The 21,707-nt window shown below is 42.4% G+C and overlaps 2 protein-coding genes across 14 annotated transcripts in view; one reads left to right on the forward strand and one right to left on the reverse strand.

Annotated features, from left to right (window-relative positions):
- Positions 1 to 3,172, forward strand: part of LOC111567175 (citron Rho-interacting kinase) — a 54,927-nt gene extending 51,755 nt beyond the window's left edge. For all 9 annotated transcript variants that reach the window (XM_035947186.2, XM_035947185.2, XM_035947187.2 and 6 more), the window contains 2 exons: positions 585 to 873; positions 1,962 to 3,172. In XM_035947186.2, the coding sequence (XP_035803079.1) occupies positions 585 to 873; positions 1,962 to 1,985 (313 nt within the window). In that variant the 3' untranslated portion in view covers positions 1,986 to 3,172. The remainder of the gene's footprint in view (positions 1 to 584; positions 874 to 1,961) is intronic.
- A 96-nt stretch (positions 3,173 to 3,268) lies between these two features.
- mtmr3 (myotubularin related protein 3) overlaps positions 3,269 to 21,707 on the reverse strand; it is a 46,135-nt gene continuing 27,696 nt past the window's right edge. For 2 of the 5 annotated variants that reach the window (XM_023268096.3, XM_035947192.2), the window contains 15 exons: positions 21,312 to 21,478; positions 21,124 to 21,220; positions 20,742 to 20,855; positions 19,157 to 19,347; positions 18,630 to 18,761; positions 18,348 to 18,459; positions 16,596 to 16,791; positions 16,317 to 16,502; positions 15,891 to 16,061; positions 15,129 to 15,274; positions 13,154 to 14,672; positions 12,884 to 12,994; positions 12,626 to 12,714; positions 10,296 to 10,322; positions 3,269 to 8,378 (listed from right to left, as the gene is read on the reverse strand). In XM_023268096.3, coding sequence (XP_023123864.1) covers positions 8,207 to 8,378; positions 10,296 to 10,322; positions 12,626 to 12,714; positions 12,884 to 12,994; positions 13,154 to 14,672; positions 15,129 to 15,274; positions 15,891 to 16,061; positions 16,317 to 16,502; positions 16,596 to 16,791; positions 18,348 to 18,459; positions 18,630 to 18,761; positions 19,157 to 19,347; positions 20,742 to 20,855; positions 21,124 to 21,220; positions 21,312 to 21,478 — 3,430 coding nt within the window. In that variant the 3' untranslated portion in view covers positions 3,269 to 8,206. The remainder of the gene's footprint in view (positions 8,379 to 10,295; positions 10,323 to 12,625; positions 12,715 to 12,883; positions 12,995 to 13,153; positions 14,673 to 15,128; positions 15,275 to 15,890; positions 16,062 to 16,316; positions 16,503 to 16,595; positions 16,792 to 18,347; positions 18,460 to 18,629; positions 18,762 to 19,156; positions 19,348 to 20,741; positions 20,856 to 21,123; positions 21,221 to 21,311; positions 21,479 to 21,707) is intronic. The other 3 variants (XM_023268097.3, XM_035947193.2, XM_055011564.1) reach the window with 2 other exon arrangements.

Here is a 21,707-nt window from a genome sequence, read left to right on the forward strand (position 1 = left end):
CGTCATTAGGGTCGTGGGAGGGATGGAGTCTATCAGGTGACTTCAAGGCAGGGGACACCTGGACAGGTCACCAGTCTATCACAGGGCTACACATAGAGACAAACAATCACACTCACATTCATACCTACAGACAATTTAGAGATACCAATTAACCTGGACATGTTTTTGGACTGTGGAAGGAAGCCAGACAGCCCAGAGAAAACCCACACATGCACAGGGAGAACATGCAAACTCCATGCAGAAAGATCCCGGGAAAGCTGAGAGGTGAACCGGGGATCTTCTAGCTGCAACGGCAAAAGAAACAGCAGAATTTTATTACGACTAGTAATACTAGTGATTAGCGCAGACATACAAGCATTCAAAATAAAACCACTAAAAAACACTTAAGGAAAAATGCATCTGAGCTATCTATGCAGAATCACAGGGGGACATTTAAACCACTAGGTTTGCTTATTTTTTCAGATATGCTAACAGTGCCATCTGCTGTAAAAATATAAAATGTGCCTCCCCTATGAAAGAGATGATTTTCCTGATCACACTGTCAGACGCTGATGGAAGCTGTCGCTCTGCTGTTGTGTCTACAGTAGTCCCAGTAAGAGAGGGCCGCCCACCTACACTGAGCACATCTCCAAGCGTTTGACCTCCGGCCCCGGCAGTCATGACGGTCTGCATCGGGAGCCCAGCACCCCACATCGTTACCGGGAGGGCCGCACAGAGTTCAGAAGAGACAAGTCTCCTGCCCGGCCTCTGGACAGAGAGAAGTCACCTGGCAGGGTGCTGGACAGCCGCAGGGAGAGGTCTCCTGGGAGATTTGGGGACAGCACCCGACTCCATGCTGGGTCTGTCCGAACACAGCTCGCCCCCGTTAACAAGGTATGAAGAGGTGTCCTGGTGCTGTGCACAATACCACGTGTAGCTGTAATGTTTTTTGCTTCTTCTTTTTTACCATGGTAATCAGCTGTGACCCCCTCATTTATCTTTCTTGACTCTTAAAAGTGGAAACAATAGCAAAGCATGAAAGTGGAAAACAAAAGAAATGTGTGCAAGGAGCAAAAAAACAGCAGTAAAACATAAGGGGAAAACAAAATGAATCAAAAATGGCTAAAATAACAACAATCAATGACAGTCAATATTATCATAGTTCTAACATGAAATATTAAGACAAAACAGTATACACTGATTATGATTAAATCGATTTGATTTAAATTACATATTGATAACGAATAAATACGAAGTATCAAAAACAAACATTAGCTCTGCTACCAAAAATATTCTAATATTTATTGAGTCTTCTGCATCTTGGATATGTTGACAGATATTGGTCCTTCATTTTTCATTAACCCGTAATACAAAGCTGCCCTTTTCCTGCTGCAGCAACATTTTTTAAAGTATTTCCACTTTTTGTTTACTACTTAAGTATTTCCATTTTATGCCACTTTATACCTCCACTCCACTACATGTATCTGATAGCTTCTGTTACTTTTAAGATTAAGCTTCTACACAGTGGATAATGGAAGTTTATTATCTGGGATCTTTTTCCTTACCTCTCTCTGAACCTGCACTTGATACAAGTGTGCCAAAAATGTAGTCTCTCAAAGCGACCAGCAAGCTTCCACAAAATTTCAGTGAAATCGTTTAAAGAATAATGTAGGCTTTTTTTTGCTATTAGTAAATACTGTTGCTGTAGCCTGATACAGTATATTTTAGTCCTCTACTGTTGCTGTGCACAAAACTAGCAAATACATGAATTCTTACCGTTGTTCCTTCATTACAATCAACATGTACATCGTAGGTTATTTGACTACAACTCAGTGTCCTATTGCTGTAAATATTCATCAGAACAAAAGTGTATTTATCAGCCCTGAAAATTGTTCCCAAGTGCACTAATTACTCATGTAAAACTAAAGTGCACATCCAAACTGAATTTTTTTTTTTTTTTTTAAATTGTACTTGACTTGCAGGTGTGGGATCAGTCGTCAGTGTGAATCCAGCTGCTCTGCTCCTGAACTGGAGACTGAAGAGAACCAATGGGAAACCCTGACTTTCCTCTCAGTGCAAGCACACAAACACACACAGCAACACATCACTCAGGCTAACCGTCAAGCCCCATTGCCTGTACATAGAGCAGCCTCAGTTCCTCGTTCAACAACACACAAACCTGAAATGGGAGACGTCTCCTGTGACAATCCTCTTTTCTGACTCGTGCTTTCATGAGGGTTATCCTGCAGTAGATTTGGTGGCCGAGAGCCTACACTGATCTACGTGAAGAGAATCTACTTTATAATAAATACTCCAAGTTGTAAATATTGCTGTCTGAGTTTTTATAGATAAAGGGAATAGTCGGCTGGTGAAGCCATGTCTATTTTTTTTAAAAATGAGTTTCTAAAGATGTTGCAGGGAGATTAATGATGTCGCTGGTTAAGAAATAGAGTATCAACCTTTCATTAGAATCTGAAGTATCGTGTTCGGTTTCTTCTCTGTTCAGAGAATCAAGCCAACATTTAATTACTCACATAAATCATGATGAGAAAGGAGGATGCAACTTTGCACATGAGATTGGATTTGAACAGGAGTTCAAAACTCCTTCTTGTTACATGACCAGTCTTCTTTCTTTGGATCAAATGTATGGTCCTCCTGACTAAATAGCCTTTGATATATAATTGCATACGATTGCTTTATTGACCGTTGTCGCCCGGCCACACTTTGTAAAACAATTATTAAGCAATGTTTTGCTCAAAGTGTTCCTTGTGTTGTTTTTTGCAAACCTAAGATAAAGAGACATGCAGCTCTGCCTCTGGTCCTGGACGTTGTGCAGTTAGGCTGGCTGACACCGCCTCAGCTTGCTCTTAGTCCGCTGCTGCTGATTATGGTACAGATGTCCTGTTTCTGTGCAGTGATATGAAGTCTAGTAACTGTCAGGGGTTGTCACTTTAGTATTGTTTCTTTAGAGGCAGTAAGACCACCTCCATTCATCACATCAGTGAGCATGACTAACTTAGAGCAGCACTCGTCGCTTTTCGATCTTGATTCTTTCTCTTGGTTGTTCTTTTCTGTCATGTATTCACTTGAATTTGCATTCAATAAGTAGACATTGATGTTAGACGGTAACTTAAGATTTTCTTGATTTTTAGAGATGTATACCAGTACATGCATTAAACATGATTGAAGTGTCTGTGTTCTTCTTTGTGTTTTCAGCAGCAGGTTTTCCACCACACGTCAGCTTGTGTCAGTGAGAGCAGGCATCAGGTGCTGCTAGCAAACAACACAGTAGGTTTACCTAGTTTATTTTTCCTTTAATTCTACAACAATGCAATGCTCTTTAAAGTAAATCCAACAAAACAAAATATTCAGACTGAACAAGGGGCACTTGTTGTTACAGGAAATGGCTATGTACAGCTACACACTCCTCTGACAGACATGAGAAAGTTCAAAGTGCTTATCAAACAGAAGGGAGGGGAAAAAAAGAGTAAAGTCAAACAAAAGCACGAGTGATCCCTTTGTGAGAGACCCGTAATATAACCGCTTGGCACCAGTCTCTGCCAAAAGAGAGACACACACACACACACACACACACACACACACACACACACACACACCAATGCTTGATGCATTCACATGTACACACACATACACACATACGTCAAGTGATTACTGGGCCGTTGCAGTGATGCCTCTGATAGAGCATGTCAGCATGACTGAAGAAAAATACAACTTATTCTAGAGAACTTCTTGGGAGGGGGAGGAAGAAAAAACAGCACAGCAACATGTGTGTTAAGTGATGCCCACGTTAGCAGACCCTCCCACACACATCCAGCCAGAACCCTCCACAGCGCCAGCTCTCATCACACTCCTCACAATACTGAACTGAACAGCACAGCACACTTTCAGTTTTCAGCTTTATTTTGATGCACTCTGTGGCAGTGTCTACTTAATGTGCAAAAAATAGCCTTTTTTTTCTCTTTTAGACAATTCACATTCATGGATTGTTGAACAAGACAAGCTTGGTGCCCCACATGCCTGTGATGGTGGTGAGAAGTCATGCTGCCAGTGTGTCTGCAGGGAGTGAAAGCGCTCATAAAGGGGCATTGCACATCTCAGTTAGCCATCTTTTTAGATTTGCAGTATTTTGCTGACATCTGATGGTCTGTATTTTAAAAGTGTTGGCAAACGTTTTCTTTCAAAATTAATTCCAGTTTAAATCTCTACATGTTGAGACAACAGATTTGGATTATAGTCAGAACTAAATTTACATTTGCTGCTCAGTTAATGCCAGTAAAATAAATGAAAAAAAGAATGTTTTTAAAGGTAATGCCTTAGTCATGTTGCCATGGCATCGCTATTTCAAGTGTTTTTATAAATTCATAAATTTACAGAAGTGACATAATCTCATCCTTTAAGGGGTCAAACAGCTTCTCCTTATTTTCCCTAACTGAAAGACTGAAGGTTGAGCTGTTCAAATAAACACCACTTCCACAGGAGGGCAGTGAGAAAAACAAACACTTCACGCCTGTTGTTGTTCTGACCACTTTAAACAGCACTTCAATCATCTGCCACTATGTTTAAAGCCAACAGCAAGCATCAGGATCAGCAAAACAGCTCCAACATGATTCAATAGTATCACGTTGTCGATCACAGATCACATAAATTGATGCATTTCCTCCAATAGTATGAATTTTGTCATCCTGTGTGACGAACCACAGCGAGTATCTGGCACAAGTGGGCTCGCTGTTGTCATGACAAGCTGGATGAGGAGAAGGATTAATAAGATTGGCAGTCTCAACAACAAAAACGATCACTATGAAGCGAGTCTACGCTCGTGTGTGGTACCCTTAACGGGGAAAAACTGATTTCCAATAATAAAAATAAAAGGCCATTCTTGTCAATGTAAATGTGAAAAGCTCTCAGCAACTACAAAATCAGTGAGTGTGTGTGTGTGTGTGTGTGCATGAGCGCGCGTGGGTACAAAGTAGAGGTAGTGTTTGTAGATGGGTTTGGAGTAATGCTTGTGTGTGTGGGCTTTTATTTTGGGTTCACGCTGCTTGTTTTGGACCAATGTTCTCTCAGTGCATAGACATCTCATTAGCTACAGACACACTCAGTTTTTTATCATTTTGATGCTAGATGACACCTCTGACTTTTCACCCCCATCCCCTCTTCATATTCAGGTAATTATTACATCCACACGTTCCCCTGCGATTGGCTAGTACAAAATATCCTGAAATAACAAGCGTCGCTGCAGCCACCGTTCAGAATCACCTCTCCTCCCCTGTCTCAGAAACACTGATTATCCTGTGGCAATTGAATTGTCTGGATTTTTTGACAGCAATTCAACAACAAAACCTTTATAAATAAAATCCAGGTAATGGTCGCATTTAAAAGGGAAAACCACTGCAGCATCAGAACAGGACGCCCTGCTTCTAAATTAAAAAGGGGAAAAAAAAAAATACACCTGTCATCTTCAACAGGCTGCAAAACTGAGTTTTTCTGCAATTAACAAGGAAATTTTAAAAAAAAAAAAGTTTTTGGTGACTAATTAAGTGTGCCACTATTCAAGGATTCTATACATTTGTCTTAAATGCTATATAGGTATCTGAATATATTATTTTATTCATTTATTTTACAAAAAAATGCATTAGTGTGTGTGCAAGGAGGTCATTGAATGGTATGAGGCAGAGTGGGCGTCTCAGTGAAGCGTCTCTAACAGATTTCATATGGAGTTACAGACTTTTAGACCAAAAGCCCTTTTCTGCTGCCGCTGCTCTCCTCCATGTTTCAGCCAATCAAGGTGGAAATTAAAAATGTAATCAAAACAAATGACATTAAGTTGCTTTTAGAACTTGACCACGGATTGAAATTCACACCTCCACTTCTGATTTCCACCAGAGGTCTGAAAAGTGAGCGAGGCTTCCAGCTCCCAGTGCCTGCTGGGTGAAAAATAATAAAAAGGGAGCTGCTGCTGTGAGTGAAGGGCATGAAGGTATAGCTAACAGGCGAGATTACACAGTCGGTCAGTTCACGTTGGGCACAAACAACCTGCAGCTAGTCTGCTGACTGACACAAACTGACAACGCCACAGCACATCAGTTTCCACTCCTAACAGACGAGTAATAACAGTCTATCAGTGTGGAAGAGCCGAGTGGCCGTCGGCTCTTAAAGGGTTGGATAGTCTAAAGCCTTTTCTCTAACTGGTTCTGCTGTAAGACTTTTTACAAGGGCATTTAAAAAGCAAACCATAATTTACTCTCCTCACCGTGGTCAAGATAAGTACTGAAAACAACCAGGTTATTTGGAGGGGAAAAAAAGTCATTATAAACATCCCAACAGCATTTTTGTTAACATAAAGGTAGAAAAACAGTCCAGGGTCTCCTGCCTGCACTCTGGGTTGAATCTCAGCTGAACTCAAACTTAAAACCAACACCATCTATGGTTCATTTTTTTTCCACTCATATTTTGTACTTTATATCAATGAGCTGTTTAAAGTTTGTGTACATGCATGCAAATGTTTGTGTCCTTCTGCATGAAAAGCTGATAACCAAACAAAGCATGCAAATCTACTCAGTTGAGGTTCAGCCCAGAGTATGTTAAAGGGTCAGTTCACCTAAAACCCACTGTAATAATAACACGGTGTAAGAATTGAATCAGATCAGATATTCAGATTTTTTTGTGATTATGGTTATCATTATTTCTTAAACCAATTCTGGACAAAATTAATAAATTAGAAAAAGTGCTACTTTGGTTCGGATGAGGCTGCTTCTATCAGTAGTCTCCAGTGTAGAGCAATGTTGTATGTAAAGAAGTTTTGCATTGGAGATGTTATTCTGAATTTTGCCACAAAGATATTCAGTTTTAGTGCAAATGCACTGGTTTCAAATATAGGTTATCTAGCTCCTTGATTACTACTAATCACCTGAAAAAAACTTATCAGTTGATGTCTACTGGAAGGAGATGTGGCAGATTTTAGGGGGCACAGCTGAATAAACTCAAGTTCCAGTCATGTCATCAGGTCTAAAGAACACAAACTTGTGACAGAAAGCCAAGAGGTTTGAACAATGTGGGCGGCAACCAGGAAAAAGTACTTGCAGTGCTGAGTTGCATCACAGGAAATGTAAAATCCTGCATTCTGTGGACGTTGAACTGCACTGCAGTCAGCAGTCTCTACTGCTTCCATTTTGAGATTTCTTGTTTAATTCTATCTTTGAAAATCTCCCAGCTGTGTATGTAATGCTAAACCCCTGCAGCACCACTTCAAATGTCATTTGTTAGAGCTCTGAGCCACAAACAACACTTAGTTATTTCATAACTGAATAGTCACATAACTGAAAATTAACTGATAATCAGTCAAGCAAAAATGCATCTCTTTTCTTCAGCAGTGTAAAAAATTCTGACTTGTTATTGTTACTGAACTTGAAGGTGATCGTATCTTGGTGTTGGCCTGTTTGAATATAATGGACACATTTCACAGAAAAAAGATCAACTGATTAACTGAAAACATGACTTGCAGACTGATGCATAGAGAAAATAACAGTGCAGAGTTAATGCAACTCATTACTGTGGTGGCAGCAGGAACCTACAAAAATTAAATGTAGATACATTAGTAGGTATCACAAGAGGTAAATGATGAACTATGATTTCTAAATTATTGGCATGAACTGACCCTTTAAGCTTTGCTTGACAGCATTTGTGAGCTTCAGCTCAGTATCTGGACGTCTCTAATGCTGAGGGACAGTCTCATGATTGCTTCCTCGTCAATCCTGATGTTACAGCCTCCAGGTTGGGAGATGATGGTACTGAGAGGTCTGATGAGGAACCTTGATGAGCAGCGAAAAGATTCAATAGACCAAAGTGTTCCAGGAGACTTCAGCAAACACAGTGAGACGACCTTCTCTGCCTGCCTGGTTCAAGGTACCAGGATGTCCATTCTCACTCTTCTGTGGAGTCCTCTCTGAGTGCAGTTCATTACTGCCACAAAGCCTCAGTGTGGCCACTCTCTTACACACCACCCACTCCTGTGCACACCCACTGTTTAGAGCGCTCGGCATCTCACCAACACATCACCTTCCATACATACACATTAAATTCCATATTTGCAGCACACACACACACAAAGTACATGTGACATTCTGTGTAGCTCCTGCGCTCTTCAGCAGTGCGCCTGTCAGCGGCTTGCGGCTCAGCCCGGCTCCCCTCCGTCCCGCTACTCTGAACCTCAGTTGGAGCTGGCTGTGATGGGTTTCTCCAGCTCCAGGTCCAGAGGGGCTGAGCTGAGCTGGAGGCTGCCGTAGCAGGTCTTACAGACACGGCTGGGCTCGAACAGCTGCTGGCTTGGCACTGGGATCTTCTGGTCACAACAGCTGGCACAGAACACATTACCGCAGTTCCTGTGGGGATACACAGAGGTCAATGGGGGGGTCTGACAGAGCCTCTTTCCACCTCTGTTCACCATGCGTCTCCTTGGCAGATCGTGTTAAAATTACAGTTTACGCCCTGTTCATTATACTTTCAAAACGGGATTTGCTTGATTTGAATGTTTTTAGTGGTGATGATTTGACACAAGTCGGGATGTTAATTTATTCAGAGCTGGAGTTCCTGTCAGCTCAACATGCATCACTTTCGGCTCCCTGACTGTTACCTGAATGATTATTTTTTACGACTGTTCAAGGTAAAACTACATATATTAATTCAAATTATTATTTTCCTTAGAGACTATACATAATAATGTTGATATAATTATGATTTTACAAGAAAACATAAATCAAGACCTGCATAATTATCTACTAGCTATTCCATTAGGCGAGAAAAACAAGAGAATACAGCAAATCCAAAAGTTAGTTTGAGTTACTGTGAATGAAATAAATGATGCAACTGAAAGTTTCCATTTTAGCCTTTTCAATGATTTATCGCATTATACTTTTTTCTTACAGCACAACAAACGTTTTTGAGCTCTCTCTCCTTCTATTCACAGTTGTGCTGTTTCCATAGAGCTGTATATTGCAGCGTAAAATGAGTTCACAGTGAAAAAAAAAAACATGACAGGAACAAAACACTGCTCAGGGTTCAGAGGGTTAAGTTACATTTTGCCGGAAACTAGTCATTTTATTTCATCTTTACAATCAATCTCCATTATAAAAGAGGACAAGGCTAATTTAAATAGGTTTCTGGGTGATTATTCTGCTAAAAGTTTAAGAAGAAGGAAAGTGAGATTCCACATTTCTGCAAACAAATAATCTGAAATGTCAATCTCTCAGTAATTTCCATATTTCTTACTTTGTGATTGTAAAGTGTTTTTGTCAGTACTTGTCAATATTGTTGCTAATAACCAGCATATCATTAAAATCTCAGCACTTATTATGTTGCCTTTACTAAAATTAATCGGTATTTAATCACAGATTACAAAATAAAACCTGAAAAGCACGAATCTGACGTAAAAATGTGACTAATTCAAACTTGGCCATTTGTGACGCAGGATGAACCAGGTGGAAAAAAGGAATGAGAGTTGTGAGCAAACCCCAATCATCATGTTTACAATTCAACCCTACTGTGATGTTTCACTGCATGCCAGCTTAGCAGAAGTGCTCCAACACACAGTAGTGATAACTTGATTATTCAGCTCATAAAAACACCACCACTGGACAAGAAGGCAGGTCACACTGGAGGCTTCAAATACCCATGCTCTGATTCAGATGTAAGGCCATGCTCACACAATGACACAGAAACTGGTTCCTCGTACCTGCCTGTACTCACCCTGAGCAAAAATAATATAAAAACAACATCTAATTCTCTCTGACACTGCAGCATTTTGCACCACCAGTTGGACTCAGTGGCCCCCGACACCATGCTGTGCTGCTGGGGGGTGAGATGCAGGGGGCTGGTTCAGGGCAGCATGCTGCCAGGTTATGTGTTGTGGGTGGGTGGGTGGGTGGGTGGGGGGCAGGGTGCTGATATGGTGCTTTGGTAGGAGGAGGATCCATATTGTTGTCCAGATTTAAATTTTCAATATGAAATAATCAGCCCTCGACCAACCACAGCACTGACAGCACCGTGCTCACAGTCACAGCCAATTAAAAACTGCTGAATGGAAACACACTGCCGCTGCAGGACGTAAACGTAAGTCAACAAAATCTCAGAAATGAAGAGCGATTTCCCTAAGAAGTTGCTAAACAGAATGAACCCCGATGCAGCAGGTGAGTTGGGGAAGGGGTTGGCTGGGGTTAGGATTAGGATTAGGAGGAGGAAGGTGCAGCAATGCCAGGTTAAGAAGGTGGAGGGTGGGTTGGGACAGGGGAGCCGGATCTCACCAGACCTCCTGGACAGGCTCCCTGCCACTGTAGAGGAGGAGAGGGGCAGAATATGGATCAGAGCTACCTGAACATTGAGGAAAACATCACCACTCTAAAACACACGTCCAGACAGCGGACAGCAGTGATATGGGGGAATGATAACACCAGAGGAAATACCAGCAGCTGATGGAATGAGACAGAAAACTACAATTCACAATTCTTGATCCTTCTCAACAGCCATGTGTGGGCACAGCAGGTCTGTTCAACAAAGTTAATAATCAAACGATCAACCATTCCCCAAGTCAAGCAGCACTTTACACTTGTCACAGAGTATGCCTAAAGCTGTGACAACTGTTGTAGAGGCTGAGCCACTAACTTAAAATCGTAGCTGAAATACTGCACTACAAACTGCCTGTGTGCATGTTTACCAGGCAAGGAGGATATAATAAAGAGAAAAAACAAGCAGTACTATGGGATATGTGGCAATTTGCATTTTTAGAGCCGTACTACAGCCTAAAAATCTGATATCTTGGGTTTGCTACATTCAAGAAGGAAATGGATACAGACAAGATAGTCCACAGTTAACAGGATATCACATGATCTCAGCAGTGGAAGTTTTTTTCATGTTGTTTTTCTACGTCAACATCTGCATTGCGTGTGTCATTCTACACATGGAGAAGAGAGGAGGACTTTACAGGAGAGTGGTGCAGACTAAGGATCTTTTAAACAGTTCTTCAGCTTTTCTAAGGTTTTATTCAGTGTTTTCTATCAAATTTGGATATATCGATTAAATCCATCAAGTGTTGGTATAGGTTTGAAAAATATTTGTACACATTAAATGAAATCTGACTTTAAATAAGTTTAAAACAGATATCGTACTGCTGAGTACAAACTGTACTCTTAAAGCTGCAGTGCAACATGCAGCTAATGCCAGCCTGACTATTAGCACAACTAACTCCATGATTAAAGGGCCTGCTGGCTGAATCACTGTTCAGGAAACTAGCTCCTAAAGCTGCTGTGTGTGTTACTGAGTTACAGCAAATGATTGGATCATTTGCTAACTGTTTTTCAGATTACCTTCCAAATTCTGGAGGCCAAAGAACAAAAGCAGTGCAGGGCAGAGGTCACCACAGCCAGAGGAAGACACTTCTCACCCAATAGTAACTGAAGTATTCAGATTCAGAACTATATGTTGCTTGCTTATGTCCTGAAGTCATTTCAGCTATTCATTCTTTTTTTGTAGATTTAAATTCCTGAACATTTTGACTCCAAACACAAAAGCTTAACAAAAGAACTCATATCATTTTGATTTTGAAAACAGAGAACATAGTTAGAATGCAAAGAGTCACCAACTTCTATCAGCAGCTCACAGGGTCATCCAGTTAGGTATAACCTATTCACATAGTTTAATAAAATGTTTGAAAAATAAATTAGATTGAAGCCTTACATAAAACATTGAAAAGAACTGTTGAATTTTTTCAAACTTGTTGAATTAGTTTTAAAAATCTGTCCTAACTGCAAACCCAATTAAAAATATTGCATAAGGCTTTAAAGAGAGTCAACTGACTTTAATTCAAATCCAAGAGAACAAACAAAAAACAATAACAAAATGCTACACAAAGGCCAAATTCCACTGAGGACAAACAATTTCCTGTCAACTGTGAAGATCCACATATTGTCTGCATCCAGGGGCTCTTGGTTAGATTAGTTTGGACCATGTTTTTTTTTTTTTTTTTAAAAGTTTGTCTCTTGCATGTCCCACTACTTCATACAAGTGTAGTACTGAGAGAGAACAGGAAGGTAAAGTTCAACTTAGCACTAAAATGCCGCTAGTGTAACCTAATAGTGGACATTGGTGAGTACTGCTATGACACACACCCAAGAACAGTTAGGATACATTGAGATCAGATCATATTCAACATATTTGCTAGTCAGAGATACTCCTTTTCAAATATGCAGCACACAGCAGGCTGGACAATACACTGAAATTAATTTTAGAGCAAATTATTTATAATAATTGGGAATGAGCCTTTCTCTGGTGGAAGTCAGGGAAAGTTTTGAAAAATGAAAGCCTTAGGAAACTCAGTTGATGAGCAGAGTATTGTATGGGTAGAGAAAGTAAATACCATCATCAATGGTCCCGATGCGATGAATCTGAGAATCATTCTAATGACAAATGTGACCTGAAAGCCCCCTCGGCTCACTCTAAGTACAAGAATACAAGAAGTTCATTCTGAACCGGAGAGGAGCACGTTCAAACAGATCAAACACCTCAACAGGACAGAGAGGAGTGTTTGACAGCGAGTGAAGGTTTGAGATTCTGCAGCTTGACAAAAATTAGTACTTACCTGCAGTGATGCTTCCTGGTGGCGAGCCAGAACCTGCTCTCACAGCCGTAACACTGGGCTGCCAAGTGATCAGGGTACCAGCGGGTGACCTGCAACATATAGACCAGTCAGTTCACAGCTCTCATCTACAGACCAACAAACATCATCCGCCTTTTTTGAAATGAAGAAATATGAATTAATAACAAGTACCATCTCTGCTTTGAAAACTTTGTTCCCTCCATCCATGCTAAATATATTTAGGTCAGCATTTCTACTCACCTCAGTGTCCTGCTTGTCCACCTGCTCCCAGCTGGCCTCAGAAAAGAGCTCTGTGCTGCAGCGCGACAAACAGTTTGGGTCTTGGTTGAACTCCGAGTCTGTCATTGAGGTCTGCATGGAGGAAGACAAAGATGATCACAATCAAGCTCACTGTAACCAGCAAATGTTGCTGAGGCCATCAGGCCAAGATATTACTGTTACTAAAAACATCTCGGTAGTAAGCAGATCAGAGGTTCATTCAGCATGATGGTCAGACTTTTAGTATCTTACCACTTCGTCTCCCATGTCTCCATTGATTCTGTGAGAGCCGGGATGCTGTTGATTCTCCAGGCGGCTCCACAGTTCCTGCACCTGCTTCTTCAGAGTCTCCACCTCCATCTGGTGTCCGGCCTCAATCTGCCTCAGCCTTTGCTGGATGGCATCTGTGTGAAGGGTCAGCCCGTCGTCATCCAAGTGGCTACGGGACGGCTGCTCCGGGCTGATGGCTACACGGCCATGCAGGGCATGGCACCACCGGTGCTGAGAGCAGCTGCCCCGCGGGTGGAGAATCAGGGAGTTGCAGCTTGCTAGGGATACCTGTCTACTCAGAGGGGCCCGTTCCCCGTTCCCTTTGGCCCAGTGAGGTCCTCCGCAGGGATCCCCATCTGTGCTGTCACCATTACAAAGCCCATCCCTGCTAAAGTCAGCACTCGGACACTGAAAGGCACTGACAGAGGGTCGCTTGCAGCCCCCATTTAAAGTTCTGATAAAGCTGTGCTCACCTGTCTCCAGCCCCTTCTCCTTTCTGGAGCAGGGGACCTGGCTCCTGCTGTCACTGCAGGGTTGCCGGTTCAGACAAACAGGCGGCTGTGCTGGAAGCTCCAGCCTGCTGCAGGCTTCCTCAGTTAAAGTCTCTGTGGAGCTCTCCATCAGGGAGGCCCTCTTATCCACCTGTTCCACTGGCTCAGACACACCATGGTCAGATTCAGAGTCTGGAGAGTTCTCCTCATCCATGCCTGGCTCTTCAGGTGACCTGTCCACAAAGCCATTAGTTATAGTTCTATGGGCTGCAGGCTGCTCTGGCTCACCTGAGCCAGACTCACTGGGTCCATGTGCAAGCTCCTCTTGTACAGAAGAGTTCTCTACATTCTGCTTCACTACATCTTCTGATTTCTGAGTCTCCTCAGCTGCCTGTTGATCCAGTTCATCTTCCTTCTGTGTGGGCAGAGTGGGTGAGTCACCATCGTCCTCATTTTCTGGATGGTGACCATTCGTAAATATTTCTCTCTGGATCTCAGTCCCATTGGCATTTGCCAACTGATGCTCCTCCTCAACTTTTGCTTCCATCTCCATCTCTGTGTCACCAGCAGAGACAACATGAGCGAAAGTAGCACTTCCCTCTCTCTGAGCATCGGCTCCTGCCTCTTCCTTCGTGGCTTCCTGAAGAATGTTCTCCATTTGGCCCTCGGCCACACCCACCGCCACAGAGAGCTCCGCCTCCTCTGCTTCCTCTCCTGCAGGATTCATAGAAGCCTCCTGTCTGAGTTCAGCCTGCAAGCCCTGGGACTGTGGGCTGTCATCCAGTTCAGAGTCTGGTTCATCTGGATAAGGCCCGACTCCATTAGGCTGCGCCTCCTGATCCTGGTTCCCCCCTCCCTCGGGCCCCACTGCCATGTTGAGCTCCAGAGAGCGTCGGTGGTCCTGCCACTTCTCATTGAGGCTCGGGTCACTGGAGCGGCGGTTGGGAGCCAGCGAGCTTCCCAGCTCACATGCACTGGGCAAGTTGTCAAAAGAGCGAGTCTTCGTACGTCTGCACAGGAAATGAGAGAACAATTATGCACAGAAACAGTATTTCGACACTCAACAATGACTCAGCATGTTTGACACCCTGTGATTGAATTTGAAGCTATACACATAATTACAAAATGTTTAGTTCACAAGTCAATCCTGTCAGCTTCATCAAAACAAGAAAAATGCAACACAAACATAATGAAAGAGAAGCATTCAGATTTTGTCTCTTTAACTCAGCTAGACATCATAAACTTTGTCAACATTAACTTCCTGTTGCTCCCTCATGTTATGACTGTCATGAGACTCGAGATAAGCAGAGCATAAAACAGCCATCTGTGAGTGTGAAGGCTTGAGCAGACTAAAGTGTCAAAGCAGAGGAGTTGAAAGGCTGGACCCCTCTGGCTGTTGGAGTCTTGACCTGTGTTTATCTTACATGGGGGGGGGGGGGTGTCGGGTGCCAGCACGCCAGGCTCACCTGCCCAGGGGCGCATCTTCTGGATTTGCACCAGGCACAGGGTAGGGGGCACAGGAGTCATCGGAAGGAGTTGTGGGGGAGGAACTGGGCAAATAGACCGCTGTCCACAGCATCAGGTTCCGTACGTGACATACTGGGTGGAGTACCTGCAACAAGAGCTGCAAACTTAACCCTAGATACAATCAAAGATGGGAAAATTACAAGCAATAGCAACAAAATTTCCTGGAAGCAAATTTGTAAAGTGTAAATTTCAAAAGAATAAAACTACAACAAATTGCTAAAGGGTAGTTTGAGTAAGATTTGACAGTACAGAGTTTTTTTCTCTTGAGCTAGGAAGAGAATATTTATGGTACAAAAAAAATGCAAACACAAAGCAACAGTAACCACAAAAATGCAATCCGCAGAAGGGTGTGAAAAGGACCTTCAAATCAAGTTGTAAATTACAACACTTAGCAATATATCTAAAGAAACCTTGTGAAATATATGTCCTTCCTACATTGCAACTGAGGACATGCTGTCTGGAATATAAAGTAATTCAGGCCAAAGGAAGGCCACGGTTTCAGGCTGGACAAAATCATTAATAAACTTCTTTCAATGCTTAGCCATGCTTGGCTTTATTCAGCTTTGTTAAAAAAAAAAAACAAATTTAATTTATGCTTCAGAAATTGTTAACTGCTTTAAAGTTTAGGCATTTTAAATTTAAAATCTGAACAACTAGCAGTGCTCTGCTTCCTAATGACTAAAGGAGCATGACAGACGTACGATCTCGGAGTGGGAGGAGTACAACATGTTCCTCAGTGTGCGGTTGGCTGGTCTGAGCAGTGACCAGACTGAGCAGGTCCTCTCCTGAACATGGCGATCCTCTCTCTCCTTACCACTGTTACACAGGAAGGTGCCGAACAGACAGGAGTAGGTGTGCTGCACCAGTTTCACCTGTGAAAACACACACACACACTCTAACATGTACAGGCTTGTATACAAGTTTCAGGCATGATAAGAGCAGAGATGAAAAGAAGTTTCCTCGTTTGACTTCTGAACACACCCATGAGGTCTCAAAACCGGGAACTGAACGTGAATACACTTAAATGAGAGGTGTGTCCTTTCCACTTCTGTACATGAAAACCCTCTGAAGTGCCAACTCTAAGGATGTGAGCACAATCACACTTCAACCACCAAAATTATACATACCAGGAAGGCCTCATTAAACTCAAAGGAGCATGGGAATTGCCTCTGCAGCTGGTGAACACAGTCCAGCCACTGCAGGAAGACAGGGCAACGTTCGTTTAGATCCTCTGAGTTTTCCCCGTGGCCACAGCGGTCAGCAAATTTATGGCCAAAGTCAAGCCATTCTGTCTCCACCAAAACCTGGAAGCCCTGCAAAAAGACATTTTAAGATCTCAGATTCAATCAAATCCTTAAATTATAGCTGCTGCCCCCCCCCCAAAAAAAAAAAAGTCTGTTCTGTACCTCAATAGTGCGATAGTAAGGGTCCAACAGTAGCTTGGACAAAGCAACAATCTGAGGTGTGCGGTCCCAGCCGTCAGAGCAGTGCACCAGAACGGGTCTGTGGTCCCGGTCCACAGCGTTGACCACCAGCAGAGCCGCCTTCAGCAGCAGGGACAGGTGCTGTAGCCACTTGGTGCTCTCCAGTGCAGAAAGCCAGCTGCAAACAGCAATAGCAATAGAACAAAAACATCAGAGGATTTATACATGTCAAACACAAAATGATAATACACATTATATGAGGACCAGCATATATCATGGAGCATCCACATATCATAGCTCTGATCAAAGGATGACCAACTTAAGGGAACACAAAGGGCAAAAATCCTATGAAGTTACTCAAGTTATCAATAAGCTGATCATGCAACCCTTTCTAATCATTTGCATTGATTTCAAAGTGTACATTGTGTTTAAAAAATAGTGGCTACAACCAACCACTTCAAGTAAGCATGCTCTGCTAAACCAAGTGCGCATGACCTACACAGCACCAAACAATAAAGATGCAAAGGTAACAGCTAGCAGGTAAAATGCTACAGATGCTCTCCATCAACTCTTGAGATCAAAACAGAGCTAAAGAAGAACAAATATTAGACATTTTTGTCAACTGCAGTACTACAAATGAATGACAGTGTATCTATCAGCTGGATATGAAAGCTGGCAACTGATTGCTAACACATTTACAATACCTGTACAAGCTGGAGATATGGTGGCAGTTGTGTTGTTTGGGTGTTTTTCTGCCTCATAGTGGCTAAAATGAATAATGCAGCTATAAATTCCTTGTGTTTTTGTAAAGTTCAGCAAATTACTGTTTGGTGAAGGGTCACGTAATTCTTTAAAACATTATATGACCAGTGGGTTACATGCATACATTCTGACCTACATCAGTTATGAGTAAATATTTTACTTGTCTTATCTTATCTGGGTTGTTATTCTAAGTACTGTGTGATTTTTATTGTCTATAAACTTGGAGCGTCTGTAACCATGACAGACGAGCCTTTGATACAGTTTTGACTTTCAAATGTTGACGCTTACAAGTCTGTCAGCAGCCATGCTTTGCACTCTCATACAAATTACATTAAGGTTCTTAATAATTACAAATTGTTGTAATATGCTGTTTTTAGCAAAAATACAATAAAGTCTGTGCCAAGGCCCCAAGTAATAGTCAAATAAAGAAGCCCACAAACATAAATGTGCACACACTGTATGACCCAAATAAACATGTTGGGCTGGGATCCAGAGTGAGGTGGATTTTTTCTTTTCCAAGGTTTTTTTTTTGGTCTTTTATTCTTTATTGGATAGGTGCAGTGGAGACAGACAGGAAAGGAGGGAGAAGAGTTGGGGGAAGACATGCAGCAAAGGCTGAGCCATTGAGCTATCCGGGCGCCCGTGAGGAGGATTTTTTGAAGTCTGTTTTTGTCTTCTGATTTGATCTTCTAACTACATTCAACAATGTACGCTTAAGCCAGCACGATTCAATTACAAATCATTGTAGCATCAGGTTTTGGAGTGCAGATGGAAAGAGATCCTCTACTTGGGGTTGGGCCAGGCTTTCTAAATCAGGCACAGATGTATGGCCAAGGCCAAAACACAGCTGTGATTACTAGTTATCTCCAGTTACTACGGCAAAGCTTGGGAGCTTTGAGTTTAATAATTTTAGCCTGCAGGGTTTCAGAGTTATAACTAGGGAGGCACTGCTGGAGGCATCAAAAAACATACTTGGCTGGATCAGGCATCTGAGTGCAGAGGAAACGCAGAGACTGGAAACTCTTGCGGATGGAGTGGATGTTCGCCATTCCCATGAATACCACCTCACAGTTGGGATAGTACTCTGGTACAGGAGGACAACAATTGTGAAAAAATTGACAAAACAAAAACTGGTGGTGGGTTTTAAATTTAGCACTGAGAACAATCACATTTGCAGTGTACTGAGCTCCTGAATTCACAGCACACATCGACCTAATTCTGCTTGTAACCAGAAACTGAGTGGACAAGTGCTACCTGGGCATTCACAGCCTCCTCCCTTGGCCCTGTTAGCCACAGCAGCAGCGTAGGACCTGGCATCCAGAATCAGTAACTTGTGGGGCTGGATGGCCAGTGTCTCCACCTCTGAGCTGTTGGTCATGGAGGATTCTGACAGAGAGACATACAAAAAAAAGCTACAACTCAGAATATATGGAAAACTTGCCCTGGAGGTTTTGTTGAGATCATTATTATGATCAAAAACTGCAAATAAATATGATAAATAATGTGAGTAAGATGCATTGAGGCACATCATGAAAGCAACATACCATCAACATTTAACGAACGAGGTTACTATGTCTGTGTATTTGTGTAAGCCTGCTGTTTCAGACATGTCCTAACAGGTCAGATTGCAAAACACTGTCTGCTGCAAATTCATGTAGATAGCCAAACCTCAAAGTGGAAATGTCTGTGCACAGTGGTAGGTGTGCATTCAGCTGGAAGCGTGTGTTTGTGTGTGAGCATATACACCAAGTAACTGAGTGAAGCAGCCTGCCATCTCTTACCAAAATCAGTATCAGGAAGGTCAGAGCCATTGGTGTAGTTGCCGTTGGAGAGATGTTTGCGGGAGCTGCTGTCCACAGCACAGGCCTTGGCAATGGACTGGACCAGGTGTTCATCATCGGCATTCCTCCAGCCCCACCAGCTGACCTCTGGCTGGCCACAGCGGGCGATAACAGCCCCTGTGCTCAGGTGCCTATGTGAGAATCAACCAGGCAGAAGTTAGCCAGAGCGCCACATTATTAGCCCACCGTGTTTTGAAGAGTCAATGCTGTTTATTTTATCTGGGCTCTAATCTTACTATTGGAAGAAAATGGAATTCACTGCTATCTACAGTACATGCCCTACAGTAAAGCAGAGATACAGCCTATGTTCTAGAGAAGAGACAACACATCAGTTATTCATTTCTCTTGCACATTATAATATTATTAATTATCAATTACTCTGGAATAACATTAAAAAAATTGTGAAACTGGTCATCGCAATTTGTTGAGGTCACAATTCACAAACTGCCTCTAAGTATTTAGCTTACTATTATATTAAGCAGGCCAGCACATATTCTAATTTAAGAGGCTGGCACATGTGAATTTTACTTTGTGCTTAGAAAACATGTAACATACATATGGGTGAAAGACTTTTTTTTAAATATCTGAGCCCTGGACCCCACAGTGAGTGGATCTGGTGACCCCGTTATGTTGTGGGGAGCACTGGTGGTTTGGGTCCACTTGCTCACTGAGAGCGAAAAGTCATTGCAAATCAGTATAAATTTGCTCTGAATGCTCACCTTTATCCTATGATAAAATATTTCTATCCTGATGGGAGTGCTTTCTCTGATCCACAGGGCATGAGGGCTCACTGAATGGTTTTATGAGTATGAACATGATGTGACTTATATGCTATGACTTCCCCAGTAAATAGATTTTAACCCACACCAAATGACGGAATATCTTTTGGAAGAATGTTGGTCATCCCTCCAGCAAAGTTCAAAGGACTTCCAAGAATCAATGCCAAAGTACACTGTGCTGATTTGGTGCCATGTGCTGACCTAACATCTTATTTAGAATATATGATGGCTCCTCCGCTAATTTGTCATCTGTCTATATATCAAAACTGTTTGAGATTGATTTGTTAAAAAAATAAAATATTTAACCAGTCATTTAGTGTCTCAAATAATCAAATAAAACATCTAATAATGAAATGTGGTTCTGTAGAACTGCTCACAACTTATCTGATCTCTAAAGCTTCAAAATCATACCTTGTTTCATTTTCATAAGCCAAAAAGATTGGAAACCAGTGGCTTAAGCAATTTTATAGCCATTGGGAAAACCATTGTCATATATTTATTTCAGGTGCTGTGACGCTCTCAACTAGCATACAAAGTTGGCATTTTTGGTTAGAGTAGTTTTCCAAAATGAAAGATCAAAGCAACACAAGAACCACAACCCGACTTGAGTTAAGTCTTAATATGAGTTAAGTCAGTGAAAAAAAGAGAGGATAGAAGTGCATTTAGTAAATTTCCTTGACATACTTTGCATTTCTGAATGGCATTGAACAAGTTAACGGTCTGGTTTGGAAAAAACAAACACCAACCTATAAACCACAGCAGGAAACCTCTTCCAGGAGCGGAAGGCTGCCACATTTTCCAGCTCCTTGTCAGTGATCCAGGCTGGCACGAGGAGTTGCTGAGGATAGCTAGGGCAAAGCCTGGCAGGGTGAAGGGGCAGAGAGAGCAAAGTTAAACAAGGAGAAAAAGCACCAAAGAGCTGTGATGGCTCAACAAAAGTCTCTGTCTACAGACACCTAATCCTGGACTAGCCCCTTATCTGCCCAGGGCGCAGCACCAATGGAGTACAATAACACAACCACCCGGTGTCTAATGCGTACACTGACTTGTGATGTTCGCCAATGAAAGCAAAGGACGGATCCATCTTCTAGCTGGGAGTGAGGGGAATCAACACAGCTGCGCTTTTACCTGAACTTGCTGTTGATGTCAGATATCCTCCAGGCGTTTTGAGTGTCAAAGCCCATCCTCTCCACTTCGTTCTTGAACCATGAAGTCACATGTTCACCTACAGAGAAATCAGAGATGTCCGATAAGACCAGAGTGGAGAAGAGATTCTGTTGGGGTTATGTGAGGACATGTAGGAGACAGTAGGGTACCTGGTCTGCACAGCTCGCCATGTTGCTCCTTCTCACCAGCATACACCTCCATGCACCAGGCGTGAAAGGCAAAAGAGAAGAGGTCTTCCAAGCGAGAGGGAGGGCGCACTGCCACATTCAGGCGTTTCAACCATTCCTGACACTGCTCAAAGGTGGAGAACTGACACCTGGGATCAAAAGTAAAGGCCAAAATTAAAGTCAGTGGGTACTAAAAACAAACAAAAAAAATGAAACAAGTAAAAGTTTACTGGAAGTGTTTCTATCACTATTTTGCGTACTTGAGTAGCGTTGATACATCCTGGGCTAAGAACAACCCAAGACATTTGTGATTGGCTTGAAGAACTAAGAAACAAGCCAGAACATTTTCCCCCATAGCAGAATGATGTTGAGGTGCAG

Source organism: Amphiprion ocellaris, chromosome 6, assembly GCF_022539595.1.
Source record: "Amphiprion ocellaris isolate individual 3 ecotype Okinawa chromosome 6, ASM2253959v1, whole genome shotgun sequence".
Taxonomy (NCBI): Eukaryota; Metazoa; Chordata; class Actinopteri; family Pomacentridae; genus Amphiprion; species Amphiprion ocellaris.